The sequence below is a fragment of the Pezoporus wallicus genome, unplaced genomic scaffold, assembly GCF_028554395.1.
Source record: "Pezoporus wallicus isolate ANWC-B61680 ecotype Strahan unplaced genomic scaffold, APGP_CSIRO_Pwel_v1 contig_5767, whole genome shotgun sequence".
Taxonomy (NCBI): Eukaryota; Metazoa; Chordata; class Aves; order Psittaciformes; family Psittacidae; genus Pezoporus; species Pezoporus wallicus.
The window spans coordinates 5,242,401-5,261,494 of record NW_026640599.1 but is presented as its reverse complement, the minus strand read 5'-3'; the positions used below and the strand labels follow the sequence as shown (position 1 = coordinate 5,261,494).

At 39.7% G+C, this 19,094-nt stretch overlaps 2 protein-coding genes across 5 annotated transcripts in view; both read right to left on the bottom strand.

Annotated features, from left to right (window-relative positions):
• Window positions 1–17,145, bottom strand: part of RAB9A (RAB9A, member RAS oncogene family) — a 31,072-nt gene extending 13,927 nt beyond the window's left edge. The window contains exon 1 of the mRNA XM_057419666.1: window positions 17,124–17,145. The gene's annotated coding sequence lies outside the window, so the exon portion shown is untranslated. The remainder of the gene's footprint in view (window positions 1–17,123) is intronic.
• TCEANC (transcription elongation factor A N-terminal and central domain containing) lies at window positions 4,424–17,530 on the bottom strand. 4 transcript variants are annotated; one of them, XM_057419661.1, is made up of 3 exons: window positions 17,124–17,225; window positions 8,467–8,592; window positions 4,424–5,907 (listed from the first exon to the last, which is right to left on the bottom strand). In XM_057419661.1, exons 2-3 carry the CDS (start codon window positions 8,495–8,497, stop codon window positions 4,823–4,825), a joined length of 1,116 nt encoding a protein of 371 aa, XP_057275644.1. In that variant the 5' UTR covers window positions 8,498–8,592; window positions 17,124–17,225; the 3' UTR covers window positions 4,424–4,822. The 4 variants fall into 4 exon arrangements, with proteins under 4 accessions (XP_057275644.1, XP_057275645.1, XP_057275643.1 ...); XM_057419662.1 differs by having other exon boundaries at window positions 8,467–8,546; window positions 17,124–17,200; XM_057419660.1 differs by lacking the exons at window positions 8,467–8,592; window positions 17,124–17,225 and adding an exon at window positions 17,454–17,530.
• Between the last annotated feature and the right edge of the window lie 1,564 nt (window positions 17,531–19,094).

Genomic DNA, 19,094 nt, shown 5'->3' with positions numbered 1-19,094 from the left:
CTGGCTACTTTTTGGTTACTTTTATTCAGCCTAATTTGTTCTGTGTCTGTTTGGATCACTTCTAATATCATGCTTCTTTGTGGAACAGCAATATGGATATGCTAAACATCATACCAAAATTAATTGTCTCTGCTTAAAAAAGTTAAGAGGTCTTTTTCACATCCGGACAAACTGGGAAAAAAAAAAGGGGAAAAAAAAAGAAAAGACAATTTAACAACATATAAGAATCTCACTTTTCAAAGCTTTCCTTTTTATTCTTGTTTCTAGACTCGAGTACTCCCTGTACTACCATGATCTAGACCCTCCTGCTGGCATATACACTGTGTAGGTCCAAGTTGACTCTTTAGAGCCTTTTTGAGCCAAAGCACACAATCTTATCCAGTCAAACATTTTAAGCCTGCGCAGTTACACAGTCTGGGTAGGGACAATATAACCTATTAACAAACTGCAGCCTGGGGCAGTAATTTGCTTGGTGAAATTATGAACACACCTCTTTAAATAAGAGCAATGATTTACTTGAATGACCATCTCATATTTGACACCTCATGTCTGTAGAATATCCTGACATACAGTGTCACACAATGCTACACATGACATCTGTTTTCTATTAAACCTTTCAAGTAACAAGCATTGGACACAAACACAGAAAAATGGCCAAAGTAGCAATGAACTATCTTAGGTGAAAATAACCCAAGAAGGGAACACAATGATTCATGATTTTGTATGCAGTTTCACTGTTATATGTAGAGTTGCAGGCAGCATGTTTACCGGTATGAACTAGGCATAAAGTGAAACCAAACCTGGATAAGCTTTTTCACCAGTCCTGGAATAACAAAGCTCCATTTCCTAAAGAGTTGTGTCCTCAGCACAAGTTCGGTTCAGTTTCCTTGCTTCCCAACACTTTCTGCTCTTTTCTGCCAGTATTCCCAGATCTCCTTGTGCCAAACTACTATCCGGGCAAGCAGGAGTGTATTTTGTGTCTGGCTTTCAGGTAATAACTAACAAGCTAGCAACTATGCCTGTGTTTAACCAGCAGCCAGCAGCTTAGGTGAGGTAACTGCTGAATAAAAGATAAGGGCTCCATCTCTGTAAATAGGAACAGAAATTCTGGATTTCGCAAGATTTACAAATACATTCTCATCTTTTAATGTATAGATTTAACTGGATTAGTTGCAAAGCCAGCTCTCGGGTTCAATTGTTATTGGGAAGGAAGGCAATGGAGGAATACCTGCTCACAATGTATTACCATGTAAAACTACTTTAAAATGCTGAGGGCTTGCCCTAAGACTTGCCCTAAGACTTCTGACTGCTCTTGGTTTGAAATGGACAGAAGAAAGTTCAGGGACAGTTGTGAAAGTAGCATGATTACAATCCATTATTTGTCAATTTGTATTTACTGTCAGTTGTTTCTATATCATATAAACTGCAACTGCAGTTGTTACTAACTGGATTTTATTACTTCTGTATCTTAGAAGAGCCAAATGACCGTTGTGCTGCTGCGGGCAGGGCTCACATAGATCACAGTAAGGCAGGCTCACTCAGTGATTTGAAAAAGTGTTAAGGTATCAGCTGTTCACGTTTCCTCAGCTGTTCAGTAACTGTGGATCTGTAGAAAACCCCAGTCCTGTTGGGGCATATGGCTTAGCACTATACATTTACTGATGGGCAGTTCAAAAGAAAATGAGGTTACACCAGTACCCCAGAGGAGAAGTACTTAGGAGTACTGGTGGATGAAAGATTGGATATAACCCAGCAGTGCGCACTCGCAGCCCAGAATGCCAGCTGTATCTTGGGCTGCATCAAAAGATGTGGGGCCAGCAGGTTGATGGAGGTGATTTTCCCTCTCTGCTCTGCGCTGGTGAGACCCCATCTGGAGTACTGCATTCAGCTTTGGGGTCCTCAGCGCAGGAAAGACATGGACCTGTTGGAGAAGGTCCAGAGGGGAGCCACAAAAATGATCAGAGGGCTGGGGCAACTCTTCTATGAGGAAAGGTGGAAAGAGTTGGGGTTGTTCAACCTGGAGAAAACACCATGCAGACCTTATTGCAGCATTTCAGTTCTTAAAAGGGGCATATAAGAAAGATGGGGAGAGACTTTTTCGCAGGGCCTGTTGCAACAGGATGAGGGGTAATGGTTTTCAACTAAAAGAGGTGAGATTCAGGCTGGAAGCAAGGAAGAAATTTTTTACAACTAGTGTGGTAAAATACGGGCACAGGTTGCCCAGAGCAGTGTAGATGCATCCTCCCCAGAGACATTCAAGAACAGGCTGGATGCAGCTCTGGGCAACCTGATCAAGTGAAAGAGGGGGTTGGACTATATAACCTTTGAAGATCCCTTCCAAACTAAACTATTCTATGGTTACAACATTACATCACAAGTGTAGTCAATATAATGGTTACAAATTTTACCCTTGATATATAATTTTCTGTTAAAACCACTGTCCATGACTTTAACATTTCACTTTGCCAAGACAAAACTTGGATGAGCTGTACATTACTGGAATGGCTTCAAAACCATATGGAGGCAGAAATTATTTATAACTGTCTGTTGCTCACAGCTAAAATAAAACTCTCCTGCTACACAGTGTTCCGACACTGCACAGAACTGGCATATAGCTCCCTCAATAGGACCACAACTTCCAAAACAACAGCACGCAACTTTGTGCTTACTGTGAACCAGTAACACAGATGTGTTTGCTTTCCTGGAGTTTTACTGAAAGCTAAAAATAATACTTTTCACTGAAGTACTTCCACTTAAACAGGGAGGAAGGACTACTTGTAAGCATCAATCTGAGCACCTGAGCAGGGGTGGGAAGGAAGGCTGTTACTAAACTGATTGGTTACTCAACTGAACAGTGGAGGTCTGGCATAATGCTTAAATATTTGTTTTACATCAGTGGAATTCCATTAAAACACACATTTTCACATGATAAATCACAGTAAGTCACACTGCTGAAAGTTCACACTTCACAGAATGGAAAAGATTTTTTCTCGGCTTTTTCCAGTAGAGTAGTTGTAAGCACCTCTTTGTAACATCAGGTTACACACCATTTTCACCATATACACATAAAGGCCCATCTTCTCTTTTATTTTCAATCCTGGCTGGCTTTTAGATCACCGCTAGCTATATTTTCTCATTCCATGCCCCAACTCCTTTCTCTGACATGTCATGTGGCTGGAGAGCTCCAGGGCACTGCCTCAGCCCTGAAAAGCTGACCAGCCTCAGCTGTGTGACAGCCAGATAGGTGAAGGAACTGCCCTTAATTCCTCCAGCAGACACTCACCAGGTGTCTCTGCTCAGCTGATGCATTTTAGCCTTGAACTGCAAAAAGCCTGTTAAGCATTTGTAAAAGATACCTCCATTAATGCTAAGTATGCCATTTCATTGTTTATATAAGAGTGAAACTAAACACTTTCCTCTGTGCCTAAAGCATAACTTTGGCAATTTACTGACCCATTTCACCATCTCCAACAAGGAAATTCATTACGAAGGTTATGTGTCCAGACAGTACCACTGATTTGCTGCAAGAGGCAGGCTGGCAGTGCAGATTTATTCTCCACTGCATCTTCTTAGGTCCTTGAGTTGACACACTGATGTGCTCATAAAATCAGGACTCAATGCAAGACCCATTTCCTCTCATTTACACATTTACAGTAACTCAAAACCAGTGAAGAAATCAAAATACAGACACACAGTATGAAGAGAGTCTTCTACAGACCAACAGACAACTGTGAAAGATACCCAGGCTCGGGTGGTTCTCCCAGTTCAGAAAAGAAATATCTCCTTAACTGCTGATATGTACTCCATTTTAAGTACTCAGCTGAATTTGAAGTCATTTTATATTTTCCAGAAAAAGAATGCTGAGGGGCTTTTTTTTTTTTTTTTTAATAAATAAATGCTCCTGGAATACAGCCAGTGTTGCCTCTGGAACAAAAACACATATAAACACTTCAGCTGTTAGAGTTCCTCATATTCATTTTTCTGGGTAATATGCACTATATAAAAACATGAATTTGGTCAGTGCAGGACAGATGTACCAGTTCAAGAGAAAATTTCCATTCAGAAAGTAATTAGCTTCATGCCTTTGTTAAACAAAGATAAATTTAATAACATACTTTTTTAAAAATAAATTATTGTCTGATCCTCCATTAATTTCTTGACAGTAACAGGACACATCACCTTATATTGCAAATCTGAACTGCAAACTGGCAAGATTGTCAGAAGTCCTATTTTCCTCCCAACAGCTGTCGAAAGCTGAAGAATTTAATTTCTGCATTTATTAGCTAGCTCCTTCTCCCTCTTTTACACTGTTATTCATTCTTTTTTTTCTCCTCTTAGACATTATCTCTTGAACTTAATAATCTAACACTTACTTGCAAAAAGTCATTTAATTAAGGAGTGAATCTATGCTGAACGTTCTGTGAACTGTAATTTTGGGAACAGTTTGTTGATTCTAAATGAAACTTGCATTCTGTGAAAGAACTCCTGCTGAAGACAACGAAAATCCCATGTACTCATCATCTCGGCGAAAAAAAAACCTGCAACATCTGGAATATTTTTAATGGATTTACCAGTGAATATTCCACTCTCAGACACAGTATTACCATTTTTTCCCTTTATTTCTTTACATATTGACATTACTTAAAACCACATAGATTTATTCAAGTCATCTTCAACTATAACTTAGCAATTTTTAAAACCTGTTTTTTCTCTTTTTACTTGCAGTATCTACATAGTACCAATAAAAAAAATTTAAACTACAATTTCAACTGAAATCCCATCTCATATGTGGTTCTAAACTGCTTATTAAAGAGGGATGGCGTTATAAACAAATCCATCTGCTGTGATACCACTGTTCTCCACATTCATTGCAAATAACGTAAGTCAACATTTGTTCATCTGGATTTGTGTTTCTCACCCAACCTGGAAGAAAGAGAGTTCCTCTGGTGATCATAGTGACTGTGCAATCAAATTTTTCACAACGCCTACACTTTATTTTGTTTGTCTGTGTGCCATTAATAACTTGTGGAAGCTGATGTTCCTGAAGAGATGATTCAGTGTACAGAGCCCTCAGCTGTTTCAGTTCATCGCTGGCCATTTCCATCACTGTCATCTCGGCAAACGCCTTTGGACTCAAAGTCCCTGAAAAAAGGTTACGTTTTAAGTGGCAACTTTTAGGGTTCTTCAGGTTAGCAATTTTGCTTCTGATGCAATTTTTATACTTTTTGTCACTTTTAGCATGAAGATCAAAAATACATTTTTCTATTTCTTTAGCAAGCTCTAGCCATTTATCAGTTTCTTCGTCTTTGGCAGAACCAGCCAAAGATTTATAAAGAAGATCTGTACATTTACACCTCAGAGCTCTCATTGGATCCTGCTGCAGACTTGCTTGGTTAGGAAGAAGTTTAGAATCATTATCAGTGTGATGTTCCTCAAAAGAAGAAAGCTGATTCATGCTGCCTTCTGCCTCATTATGTACTACATTTTTAACAGTTTGTGATGGGATCAACATTTTAGAACTAGTAGCATCTAATGCCTCCTGCTGACATGGTTCTTCAGACAGTGATTGTTCTCTAGGAACCTCGCTAAGATACTCAATTTCCTTTTTGACACACACAAAATCTGACTTTTTAACTTGGATCGATTCAACACAGTTACTCTTGTAAAGTGCTTTCCACCTTGACAGTAACTGCTTTGCTTTCTTTTTTAACTCTGCTGAAGGGCAGCTCTTGAGTACTCTATATACAGCCTTGGCAACTCCTGTCCCCTGAAGATACTCTGTAGTCATATCAACATCTTCAAGTTCTTTAAGATGATATTCAATATCTTGGAAACTGTTCTCAGACAGTAGTTTTTCAATACAATGGGCTCTGTGTACAATGTTTTTCTGGTCAGACATTTTGAAACCTGAAAGCAAAAAAATGTTTATTGTATTTATTGCAGTTATGACATGAATTAATTTTCTGTATATTCTTATGTTTCTTTTTATGATATTTTACACTATTTAATGTTTTTTCCAGCTTTTACCTTAAATGGTGTAGAGCTAGTGGAGCAAATGCAAAATGCAGAGAAGCTTGGGTCCTGGAAAAATGCAAGTAGGTATAGGTAGTCTAACTTGTGCAAGAATACTGCCAAAAAAAAAAGCCTACAGGGACTTCTCCTATAGTAGGGTTAACAACTTAAAAGTAGGGTATGACACTAATATTTAAGGAAAAGAACATGGTCTCTCGAAAACAGTCTTGCATGCACGCAACAGATGTTCTCAGGGGGGTTCTCAACTACTGCAAAGTAGATCAATACACAACCACTCTGTTGTATGAGATTACAGGGAGAATTTGCATATTATCCCATGACCCATAAAACATACAAAGCTAGAAAGTTTAAGAAACCTCACACACTCATATTGTTTTAGTTAGTATTAACTTCTACAGCAGACAGATGAGATACTGGGAATTGGGGGGTTTTGTTTTGTGGGAATTTTTGCTTGGGTTTTGATTGGTTGGTTGGTTGGGTTATTTTCATTTCAGACTTTTTCATCAAGCCTTTGTTAACTTCAAAAGAATAAAATTAAACAGCTAATGTGGGCATGGTATCTGCCTAAAAAACATTGACATAAATGACTTTGTCAAGCACCTAGTGGAGATGCCACAGTTTTCAGGCCTTTTGACAAACTTTTATACATCACCATAACTTGGTATCAGGCGTTTCTTCAATTACTGTGCAGTAAGTAGCTGAACACAGTCTATTTGGAGCTGCAAAGTGAAGGTCTGGGGCTACTCTGCAGCAAGTTGAAGTGACCCTGATATAATTTCATGGACCTTAAACCCAAAATGCCACCCTAGTTCCTACATGATGCTCACCTTTCACTTGCTATGCAAGAAATCACTTATATATCTCTTCCAAAATTTTCTCTTTATAGTTGCTAACAAAGAGGCAAGTCAGACTAATAAATTTTAAACTGAGGTCCCCACTGCTGCCCTTCCAGCCTGGCATCATATTTCAGTTTGATTATTGAGGAACGGCAGCTCAAAACCAGTGATATCTACAAAATGGTTTCAAAACAGTGAAATCTCAAACTCCCAATTGTTATTTTTGGAAATACTTTAAAAGACATATCCCTTTATCTTCTAAAAAGTACCTATTTTCTTACAGCCACAGAATTACTAAAGCACACTTCCATACATTGACATGTTAAATGAAAAGAAAAAGAGGATTTCAGAAGCAGTCTCATGGCTTGAATATTTCCTTTTGATTCCTTTTTATCAAGCCCTTTCATCAAAAAATGCTCAGTACATTGCTGTTGTGAAATTTATACACAAAAAGTGTTAATACTACTAACATTATTCTCCTGTTTGCTGCAAAAGAGAATTGTTTGAGAATGTTGAATGCAGAATTGAATGTGTTAAGTGTTCCTCTTTTCTTAGGAGATTGTCTTCTAAACTTGTGCACAAAACTAGTTTTTTGTCTGAAGTTATACACATCCTGATTCTACCCTAGAAAAAGTCATCTGCCTGATTGGCTGACACAGGGCTAGCTACAGATGTCCGTATTTAAAAGAACTCAAGCAGATTTCTTGCACCATCATTTTTTCCATGATGAAACCTCCTAGAGAATGGGGAGAGAGGAGGAACAAGTGATTCAGCTGGGTGATTCGCATGCTCTGTTGCTTTCTGTAACCACCAGCCCAACTAACCTGTTTTACGCACGACAGAAATAAGTCCAAACTTTAGGTAGAGCCTCAGAGCTCCACAAAGAAAAGGAGAGAGACAAAGAGCATGAACCATCATCTGTTTCTATAATACTTAACCACTGACCTCCACAGTGAATTCACTTAATGTGAATTTAAACTCTCTGCATTCACTTAATGTGTATTTAAACAGCTCCTTCTTGTCTCAACATTTTGAAGTCCTGCAAAACCTCAGTAATAGCTATTACAGGAACTGATTTACTGGTCAAGACATTTCAGAACCAGAGAAACAGGATGCATTTTTCAAATACTAAAGTTGAACTTCATGCTTTGTTATACTGAAAAGTACATATAATTGTATCTAATCATCTGTTCTGCTGCAGGACCACACAGAGGCTGTGAGAGTAGAAAGAGATGTTTTATTATGTAGGGCAGCCATCACTACAGCAGGACAGTTCCCTGTCTCCAGAACACCAAGTAGCTGACATCAGAAAATGGTGATCTGCTGATTTACTGTTTTTCATGCAAACAGGGCAGAGCTGATGACACAGTTACATGCTCCACCAGTATGATTGCCCTATGCCTTGGAATCAAGAACTCCTCCCAGCATACTCCAAATGTAATTTTCTTCAGTTCTTGTATGTATGTATGTATGTATGTAAGTGTTGTATTATGCTACACATACCATAAAATATACTTATCCAAATGCAAGATGACTTCATGAATTCTCAATATTTAGTATACAGGACTATTGACATGCAAAAAAAAAAACTACTCACAAAGTGCTCTGTTGGTAATTAGTCCATGCATATGCTTTGATCCTGGACAAAGGTGAGGTATTTTGATCTTTCATAGAGGGCTGTGCTTCACAGAAAGTTTTCTCTCTTACAGTGCAGGGTGAAGATCTGTATGTAAGAAATGATGATTAAAGTCCATGGAGATCATCTGCTTTATGTTAGTGGTCCTTGCTCATGGTTATCCACCTGATCCTAGGCAGCCCACCAGGGTGGCAAGGTGAAAATATACCCATTTGTGTGGCTAATCTCACACAAGAAAATTATATGGCTGCAAAAGTCTCCTTCTTCTCTTCTCTCTCCACAGCTACAAGGAGGCATTGACAGCTGGGGTGACTAACACAAAACCTCTGAGGGGACCTAGAGCCCACACGCTGGCATCTGCAGTAAGAATGCAGCCATTCTGCCACACAGTGAGTTACCTTACACTTATTGGACACTTCCAGCTACTCAGAAGGAGCTGATGTATGCTAATTCATCACCCACACTAAGATGCTTTTTCCCTAATAGGCAGAGCTAAGACAACCTGGTTTAGTTTCTTATTTTTTAACTCTATCAGATACATAAAAGACTGGTTTAGAGTGGGCTAAATGCAGTATATATGTTCTACCTCAGGACTTTTTCCACATGTACGCTAAGGCAATAAATTATTACAAATTTTAAGATCTTCTTAGTCATGCATTAACCTTTTCAAGTTTATGCAACATTAAATTTAAGTTCATAAATGTTATGTCATTTACAGTTACTGTAACTGAAAACAGAATATGGACACCAAAATATAAACAATGATTTTAAAATAACTTTGGAAGTTCAACCACCTAACAGACTATTCACATTTAAGTAAAAACAAGCACTTCTAAGGGAATACTTTCCTCAACATGTACAACATGTAGCAAAGAGGTAGGACTGAGTGACTGGCTCCCTTCAAACTTACTAAGCAAACCCAGGTGAAAATAACAGAAGAAAGTATGTTATCAAAATACATGACAAAATCAGAACCAAATCCTTAATTAATTATTTCAATGGAGCAGGATATCCCCTGGTAACTGGCATAAGCATAAAAAACAGCCAGCAGAGAAACCACTAAATAAAGGTAATAAACATGTCTTTATCAGTGACAACAGAAAGGTTTGTATGGGGAAAGAATTCTTGGAATGGTACAGGCTTTGCTGCGTGTACCTAATTTGCAAAGGATCTTAAGATCCTTCAATATGAAAAGTGATGCATAGCTCTGAAATACTAGGCTAACTACTCAATCATAAATTTAATCTCACCTTCCAAATTAAAAGGCAGTGTGCATTTGTTGCCCTATAAATCAAGCAAGGATTGGATTTATCGCCAAGGTTGACAGAGACCATTATTTTACAGGATAAGAAATTTAAGAGAGATTCCTCAACTTCTAAATAACATATGCAGTTATGAAATGGCTTACTTTACTACTGCTGCCTTCTTCAAAAGATGAGGCGGAGCTCTTCTTTAATACTGGAATCCCTGCATAGCATTTCATATTAAGTCTGGATGTCAAGCAGAAACTTCTCTAATCACACAATGTGACTTCTTCAGACAACTGTAGAAAACATGTTTTTCATGTTCTTGTATGGAGAAACAAGAAATTACTGATACAGTGGTACTACTGGAGTGTATTTTCTAGCTAAAGTTCACTGAGAACTTAGGTATAGCAAGCTGGAGTTCTTTCCTGCTCAGACTCCAATTCCTTGAACTCTAATGTTCCTGCTGTAAAACAGGGTTTTGGTGTTTGTGGTAGGATTGCAAAGCCTCCACGTATGTGTATGCTTTATTTTGTTGCTTTGTACAAAGAATAGTGGAAGGTTGCTACCCAAGATAGCTGCCAGATATCTGAGTGCCCACTGACAAGGCATTTTTGAGTTTTATGCTGTGTCAGAGAAGCAGAATCACTGATTGAAATACAAACTACTTTTAAAAAGAATTGAGAGGTAGGCATTAAAAATACTCTAATTGTCTACAAATATTTATCATTCTCTCTAGTTCTCAGATAACAGAAGTAAAGCTTACAGGGTGAAATGACCTTCCTAAACTGGTTCAATAGGTCAGCTGCAGAACAAAGATAATGTTTTAAACCACAGCTCTACTTCTTTGACAACTCCACAGTCCTAAGGAGCTGTTCATAATGTTCAAAATTTGAGGGAAGAGAAAAACAAAAAAGAAAAATGAAAAAAAAAAAGATAAAGAGGAAGTTGGAAGAAGCCTTAAAACTTTTTGAGGAGAAAGCAAGCGCTTCACAGAAACCAAGCTGCAATTCCAAATGGAAAATTATTTTACCACTTGAGGGAGCTGGAGCATAGCAAACCCATGAGCCTTGTGAAATGTGCATAAGGAGAAAATCCAGCCTGTTAAGAAAAAAGACAAAATAATTTCCCTATGACCTTTAGGAGACTTCACATTTTTAGGTACCTATTTGCTTTGGGAAAATAAAACAAAAAAAACCCCACAAACCTGTAAATCCAAAGGTGCTGGGATACAGACAGGAGGGAAAGTGTGCATCCCTTATGCAGTCATTGTCCTGTATATTGCTATTTCATTCGACATCTTTTGAATTTGGGATCTGACCACTTTTATACCTGATTTGACAATATTTGGCAAATGCTGCTGAACAAATACTTGCTAAATTAACTGAATCATACTCAGTCAGCACTGTTCTGCTGTGTTCTAGTTCCAAGAAGTAAGGAATCCAAGAAGGGAGGATTTGTTTATTCAAATAAGTTACGAAGTTTTTTTTATTGTAGAGATGCAAGAATGAAAGTACAAATGATAGTATCACAATTTTGTGCAGTACAAAATGAACATTCTCATCACCCGTGCAACTAAACAAGGCATTTCCACCCTGCTTAACTTTAGCAATGCATGAGAACATCTGTTTGAATTCCAAGTATCTATTGAAGGTTACAAGGTAGAAACTGTAATGCTGTCATGATGAAGCACTTTCTTGCTAAATCATTAGGTCTCTCACACTGACTACATCATATGATGAGTCACTCCCGTATACAAGAATAAATGATGGTGATCAATAAAAATCATGTAAGTCAGTTTGCTCCTAAGGAAAAAAAGATCAGTCTATCTCAGTTTAAGATATGGCCATCCTGTAATAATACCACATTGAATCAGAACTTTTTTAAACAGTAAAATGACTAAGCAGGAAAAAAACAACCAACCAACCAACCCAGACTGAGACATTTGCTGATAACTGCAAAGCCAGTCCCTGAGAAATACACTGTCCTCTCCAAAACCATTTGGGGTAAATGTCTTTTCTCTGCTATATGCCTATCAGTCTCAAAGCCATAACCTATTTTTCCTTAGTACAGGTAACTCCCACTAATAAACCAAGACAAACTCAGAATGTATCCAAGTAAGCATGGATGAATGTCTTAGAAGGGCAGAGAAGGCTAAACACCACTCCTTCCTCATACCAATCTCAAAAGTAGATGATTTTTTTTCTCTAAGGAATCCTATGTAATCAGTAGAAAATCCAGACCACAGCCAACATAAAGATCAGAAGAAGCCAAGTACTCTTAATGGTGCAATAAAACTTCTGCCAAAAATACACACAGCAGAGTCTTGGAAATAGCATATTTCTTGCTTTGGGCAACCTAAATTCCATATAAACAACAAAAAATTATCAAATGCTATTTTAAATTCAGAGCCTAAGTAGAAATCAGAAAATTCTCACAGCCAGCCTCCAGACTCAAAAACATTACTTCACTGTTATCTACAGTGAAAGACACATCAAAGATGTCACCAATAAATCATTTTCCAGGGCTTTTATTTCATCTTGGCAAAAATAAGAGCTCTTCCTGCCTCTCAGCAGGAACCTCTTCCACCCTCACAAATTTCTGAACTATAGAAAAATTGCTTTCTGAAGAATAACCACATGAATAAAACTAAGTTCTTTATTTAGCTAATAAAGCTAAATACAATAATAACTGAGATGATACAACAGTACTATTGTCAGATGTCAATGACCACTGATACTCACTGACCAAGAGTCATCTCTTGGCCAAAGATCGAGAAGCAGCAAATTAAGTGAGCTCAGGATTACTGCAAAACCATTTCCCAAAAATCTTTACTTCACTTGCACAACTCTATCACTGTAATACCAGAGGCAAAGTGCACCTTTTATTCTTTTTAAAACAACAGAATAGAGCCACAGCAATCAAGAAAATGAAAATTAAGGAAGAATACTTTGGAAAACACTGTTTCAAGAAGTTCTCAAGGACAACATCTGGTGAAAAAGTTTGTGCATAATGGAAAGTAGTCTGATAGATAAATAGCTTTGTTCTGCATCTTTTACATCATTGACTGCTTGAACTGCAGCACTCTTAACTAATCTGGAGCTATACTGCATCTACCCTGTGTTTCTCTCACTGGAACCATTCTCCCACAGCTTTCTTCCCAAGAGAAGGAGTTTGCAGGGGAGAGAGGGCAGAGTACATTGCATTCATGTGAAGCTGTACACAACAGCCTCTTTTACAAAGAAGACTTTTTAAGCCTGATTTGGAGTCTACCCTAAAGTAGAGTTCTCAGCACATTTTTTTAGTAAGATCAAACATCCATGGATGTAATGAGATTGGAACAGCTGCTGCCTTAACCGGACTGCTTAGCTACTGGCTTTGTTTGACCTTAGTATATAAGCTGGGGCTCAGGAAAAGACTCCAAATATTACAGCCACACCAGATGAATAACACCTTTGACTTGTCTCACGGCAAAATGTATCTGGGAAATTCTTTACGAACTGAACACATATAGCTGTTTTGAGTTCTAGGAGGTCCAGATGATGTTACAGTGGGCACACACATCCCAGCAGAGATGTTACCTTGCTAACAGATTATTTTAATAGTTTAAAATTAAACTGATTCTTACTGGGAGGTATTTTAACTTTTCCTGTATCTTGTCTGCCTTACACCTGTGAATTTTTCCCATTCAATTGCGTGGTTATCTAAGTTAGACAAACACCTTAAACCCTGAAAGTGTTACAAGTAATGCGTTATTCCACTGATTTGAAATCTCTACCTCTATTGATGTGGTTGACCTTTTTAATAAAATACTTTGAAGGTGTAAAAGAAAATTTACAAAGTTTAGTTTTAACAAGTTACAGATTGCAAGTATCAAGTAAAGGTATCACTAATGTCTTCCACAACAGAATAGCTGTACAGGTACATAATACATTCTAATACATCATGATTCAGTGGGGCAATAATAAAATATATCAGAAAGATTTGTGATTTAAATTTCATCTGAAATTATGTATAAATAACGTGCTTCTATTTGCTTTAAAACTTGCACCATTTCACACAAAGAAAGAGATGGTTTCTCTAAGTATTGCTTACTTTGATCAAGAACTTTTCAGTCTCTCATGCTCTGCCTGTGAGGAGGGGCACAAGAAGCCGGGAGGGAGCAGAGACAGGACACCCAACTCAAACTAGCCAAAGGGGTATTCCATACCACAGCACATCATGCCCAGTGTATAAAATGGGGGGAGTCACCTGCAAGGGCAGATAACTGCTTGGGTCGGGCGGGGTATCGGTCAGTGCGTGGTGGTCATTCTTCAGTATTAATTAACTTTATTCAAAATCACGCTTTCAAGTTTGGGCTCAAGGTCACACAGATTTTTCATGGGGCTTTCTGTTTTTTCAAATTTTTATGACAAAGCCTTATCAAAGCTAGCAGAGGAATACCTTTTCTCTCAGCCACTTTCTACTACTCGCCAGTATGAGGTACTAGTTGGAGATTCCAGCAGGTGAAAAGTCAGACTTTTGATATATAGTGTATATCTTTGAAACATGAACTACCCTTTTGACCACAGGTGACAAATACACATCAGGAAAGAAGAGTGTTGAATGAAATTTAAGCAGATGATTCAGACAAGAATTAATGCTACGCAGCTATGGAAGGGACACAGATCATGGCTTATGTATCTGAATTTCACCATGTGAAATTATTTTTTTGCACTTTATGAAGCTTTTCGTTCATTTTCTACCATTCATGTTTTTCCAACAGCAACAGAATTTAAACCAAAAAGAATTTATTAGAGGCATTGTTAAACTTGAAAAACAATATGAAGATTATGTCATTATTTTCTCACAGCAAGGGGATGCTATACACATTCTTCATCACTCAAGAAACACACCAGGCAATAGCAATATGATTTTACCAGCTTTGTGTCATCATTTATTAATTAACTCTTTCACTCAATATATTTAGGTCTCCTAAACTGTTCATGCATGGATGCAAATTGATCGCATTTACACTTCCAATCACTTAGGACAGTAAACCAACTGCATAATTTCAGTGACATCTTCCAAGGAGAAGCTGGTTTCTTCAATATACATTAACTGCAATGGCTTACAGAATTAATGCTAACAGTTCCAGTTCGTGAAGCACTCACACGCTCTCTCTTGACACCACTGGGATTGTATCAGACATCTGGACTGCTCCCTCTACTCAACGTTTGTGCACAAGAAGCATTCATAATGCTGTCCTCCAAACACTGGGAAATCATAATTCAAAACTCTCAGTACACTGAGATTGGCTTATATGCTAAAATGCTCTTAGAAGCAAAAAACTGGGACCTGTTCTGCATTTCATTTAAGGCTGTAAGCCTCCAGGGTTCCCATCTTTCCACCACAGACAAAATTGTATCAAGTTTATTTTTAAAAAAGCAAGGTTACACAATCATATACAATGTGGCTTCAAGGGCCATTATTTGAAGGAATCAGAGTTTTGAGCACCCTATTGTAACCGTAGTAGACTGACAATGCTTTTCTTGTTCACCTATAATGGTATCTCATGTGTTCCTCCTTGGTATTAGAGCTCTCCTCCCTTTTTTTCTAACTTCCTTTTGAATTTCTTGTTCATTTACCTAGGTGGAATTAGCTGGGTGGGTTCTTTTAAACCTACTGACGTGAAGGAACTTGCTGTGAGCTGCAGGTTTAAAATTGGCTTTTAAGTAACAGATCTCATCTAACATTCTTGCACATCCACTTATTATTCAGTCTTCATAAATACTGTTTATATCCTCTTGCAAATGTACTGATTTGAAAACTGGACAGCCTCAGTATAAACAAAGCTTTCCTAAGGTGGATCTCAGTACCTATCAGTAAGCTTCTGCATTGGCATAGAAGTCCAAAAAAACAGACTGCCTTGCAGACAGGAGCATTTCCTTGACAAAAACAGCTTTAAAGATTATTCTTATTCATATAGAGCTATCAAAAACTTCAATTCTATCACATTACAAGCAAAAGTATATGTTCAGTCTGCAGTGCCTTTTTATGGCAAATTGTGCTGACAAATTAATATAAAAATGGAACATGTAAGTAATAGAAACATGTTTTATCAACTTCTATGAGCTTTTCGTCATTTGTCAGATGAGCACAGACTTTTTATGGCTTTAACATTCAGTTTCTAGTTAAGCCTTGGCTCAGTACTGTTTCTACTTTTCATTGTCAGGGCCACGTGTTAGATAGTGCTTTATCATTCTTTTACAGGTTTTCCACTGAAAAATGGTAAACTTTTCCTCTAAAAACAAATCCCTTTTATGCAGAAGACCACATATGTTCCCGACGCCTCTACAGAGAAAGTGTACAAAGGGTATTTGTAAGATATTATTAGATGTGAAATACAATTGAAATGAAATTTTCATTACAAAATGAAATATTACAAATAATATTACATTGAAAAGCATGAACTAATTGCTTTCTACATTTATGCCAGCATTTCACTTATCTCAAGACATAACGCTGCATGGAGACCTATATAATAAATATCTAAAAATCTACCATAGTACTACCATACTGCAATTTTCAAGGTCAGCCTCTTTGGTGAGTGGGAATTACAGCCACTTATGATACAAATCAGTAGCGAGAAGCAGCCCAGCTGTATGTATTTGTCTGAAAGCAGCTGACACTTGCCTGAGGTGGAAGCCAGCCAGCCAGCCACAGATGACAGATTGTCTGGGAGAGGTCTGGAGTCGGCCTCATGATGCCAGCAGCTGATCAGTACCACTATAACCTGCATAGTCACTCTTATAAATTGGGTGGGCCAGTGCACACTGGTACTATGCTCCAAAATGTCCCAGTAATGCAATGAGTACACCTAACTGCATGTTTTTACTCCAAGTCATAGAATGGTTACAGCTGTAAGGGACCTTAAAGATCGTAGAGCTCCAACTCCTCTGCCGCAGGCAGGGACACCTTCCACTAAGACCAGGTTGCTCAAAGCCGTGTCCAGCCCTTCCCTGAACACTGCCAGGGATGGGGCAGCCACAGCTTCTCTGGGCAACCTGTGCCAGTGTCAAACCACTCTCATAGTGAAGATTTTTTTCCTTATGTCTAATCTAGTCCTACCCTCTTTCCCTTTAAAGCCATTCCCCCTTGTCCTATTACTATGTGTCCTTGCAAAAAGTTCCTCTCCGGCTTTCCTGCAGGCCCCCTCTAGGTAGCGAAAGGCTGCTAATCAGGTCTCCCCGGAGCCTTCATTAAAACTGTTTCCTCCACATCCTTGGACACGTGTACTCAAGTCTGATCCACTGCAGTATTGCTTTGGGGTGAAATGTCGCCCCTGCTCACTCTCCTGACACGCCTCATCACAAGCAGCCAGCAGGTACCTACCCACCATCGCGCCCTGCTTCTCAGGGAGTGTTTACCCGATCCCCGTCGGCCGCCGAGGCCCGAGCCGGGACTAGCACCATGCTGACGGGAAAACCGGGCAGGGGGAGAAGCGGGCCGGTTTTTGTCCCACGTGGGCTGAGACTGCGCGGGGGAGACCCCGCACCGCTCCCTCCCGCCCCGCCTCCGGACCTCATCTCCTGTCCCAGAGCCCGGAGGAGCGCCTTTCCGGAATCACGGAGCCTTGCGCCTCACTCCCGCTGCCGCTAGCGACACAGCTGCCACACAACTCACTGCTTCCCCATACCGCGGCAGCGGGGCTGGAGCCGTTACCTCTGCAGCGGGCCTCAACATGGCACCTCCCTCCTGCTTCCTGCTGCGCGCCGGGGCGCCCCTCTGCCATGTCCGGCGAGCGGGCGGGCCGACCTGAGGGGTTGAGCGGCTGCGCTCTGGCCCCGCGGCTTCCCGTGAGCCCCGGCGGCAGAGGAGCTGTGTGGGGCGGGCGTGAGGCCCGAGGCAGAAGCTCGCCTCGTAGGTTGGGTCAGACTCGTTTGCTCCCGCCGTGGGTGGTGAGGCCCCGAGCAGAGAAGGCACGTCTCGTTGTCTGAAGGCCATCCCCATCCTCCCTCCTCCTGCAGCGTATTCGGTGTGAGCTCGTATGCTGTCCCCCGGGGCCACTGCAGGGCTGGAAGCACCTCCGAATGAGCCACGGTGTCCGTAGAGCCACAGTAGAAACAGCCAGCTTTCCTAAGCAGCCTCCGGTGGGAAGGCACAGCTTCCACTGGGGCTACTGTCACATTTTGGGTGTTGCTCCCTCTGACATGGCCATGGGGTTAAAGGGGCTCCGTGAACGCTGTCTTAGGGTCCTTGTGCTAGGCACAGCCTTACCCTAGTGCACGGCAGTGTGGTGGTGGGAGCCCTGCCATGCTGATGGAACAGGAGCTGGACACATACACTTTGCAAATAGGGCTTTGGGAGTGCTCGGCTTGGGGATGCTGGAAAAGCACTTAGGCTTTGCTTAGCCCTGAGATGAATGAAAAAGTAGAGGATATTTATGTGATGTTAAAATTTAACCTCAGTGGTCCTTCAGCAAACACAGCTTGAGAAGGGCAACAAATATGATATAAAGGCCACCCTGGACAGGGCTTTGAGCAACCTGGTCTAGTGGAAGATGTCCCTGCTCATGGTAGGAGGGTTGGAACTACAGGAGCTTTGAGGTCCCTTCCAACTGTAACCAGTCCAGGATTCTAGGCAAGACAGCATGACACAGAAGCACAGGAAGTGGGGTAAATGAGTATCATACCTAAGGCTAATGAAGAACAGAAAAAAACAGTAAAACTAATTTTCAGCATTTTGCTGCATTACTTTTGGTGTAATCAGCTAGTCTTTTGGATGATTCTATGACAAACAGAGCTATTAGTATACATAGGGTTGAAAAAAATAAATATAAAAATTACTTCTTAGGGTAACAGCTTTGGATATAATGAAGTGTGCTGGACATACAAGATGTGGCAATAAACACCTAAAAGTTGATGTATTTTAGCCAAAGCAAATATATTTGTCATTGCCTTTATTGCAGTGCTTTCCTCTTTTGTATGTTTTACATAGGCATGCAAAATGATTCTGAAAAAGATTAATACTTATAAAACCTCAGCTCTACAGCAAACGTGCAGGTGTGTACTGGGGTTTGCTCTCAATTGCACTAAAAGGTCGGTGTGATGCTTGCTTTCGTTTTGGTTTTATTCACTAATGAGGCCTATGTTGCCCTCTGCTGACAGTAAACTGAATTTACCTACCTGCCCCTGCCAGGTTCGTTTCAGCATGAATGTCATGTACAGCAGGCACACCCTTTTTTCCCTATTTTCACGTGATGAACATCACCCGTACTAATCATAAAGGGGGAAAAAATAATCCTTGCATTATTGTTTACCGGGTGTAAAAAAATCACATAAGCAATTATTAAATACTTGTAAT

What these genes read in the sequence shown, in the direction of transcription:
- TCEANC (XM_057419660.1), bottom strand. Translation starts at nt 17,523, where the DNA reads ATGGCAGAGGGGCGCCCCGGCGCGCAGCAGGAAGCAGGAGGGAGGTGC. An exon ending in TGTTGAGGCCCGCTGCAGAG is followed by an intron (nt 5,908 to 17,453) that starts GTAACGGCTCCA and finishes TTTTGCTTTCAG; the next exon opens with GTTTCAAAATGTCTGACCAG.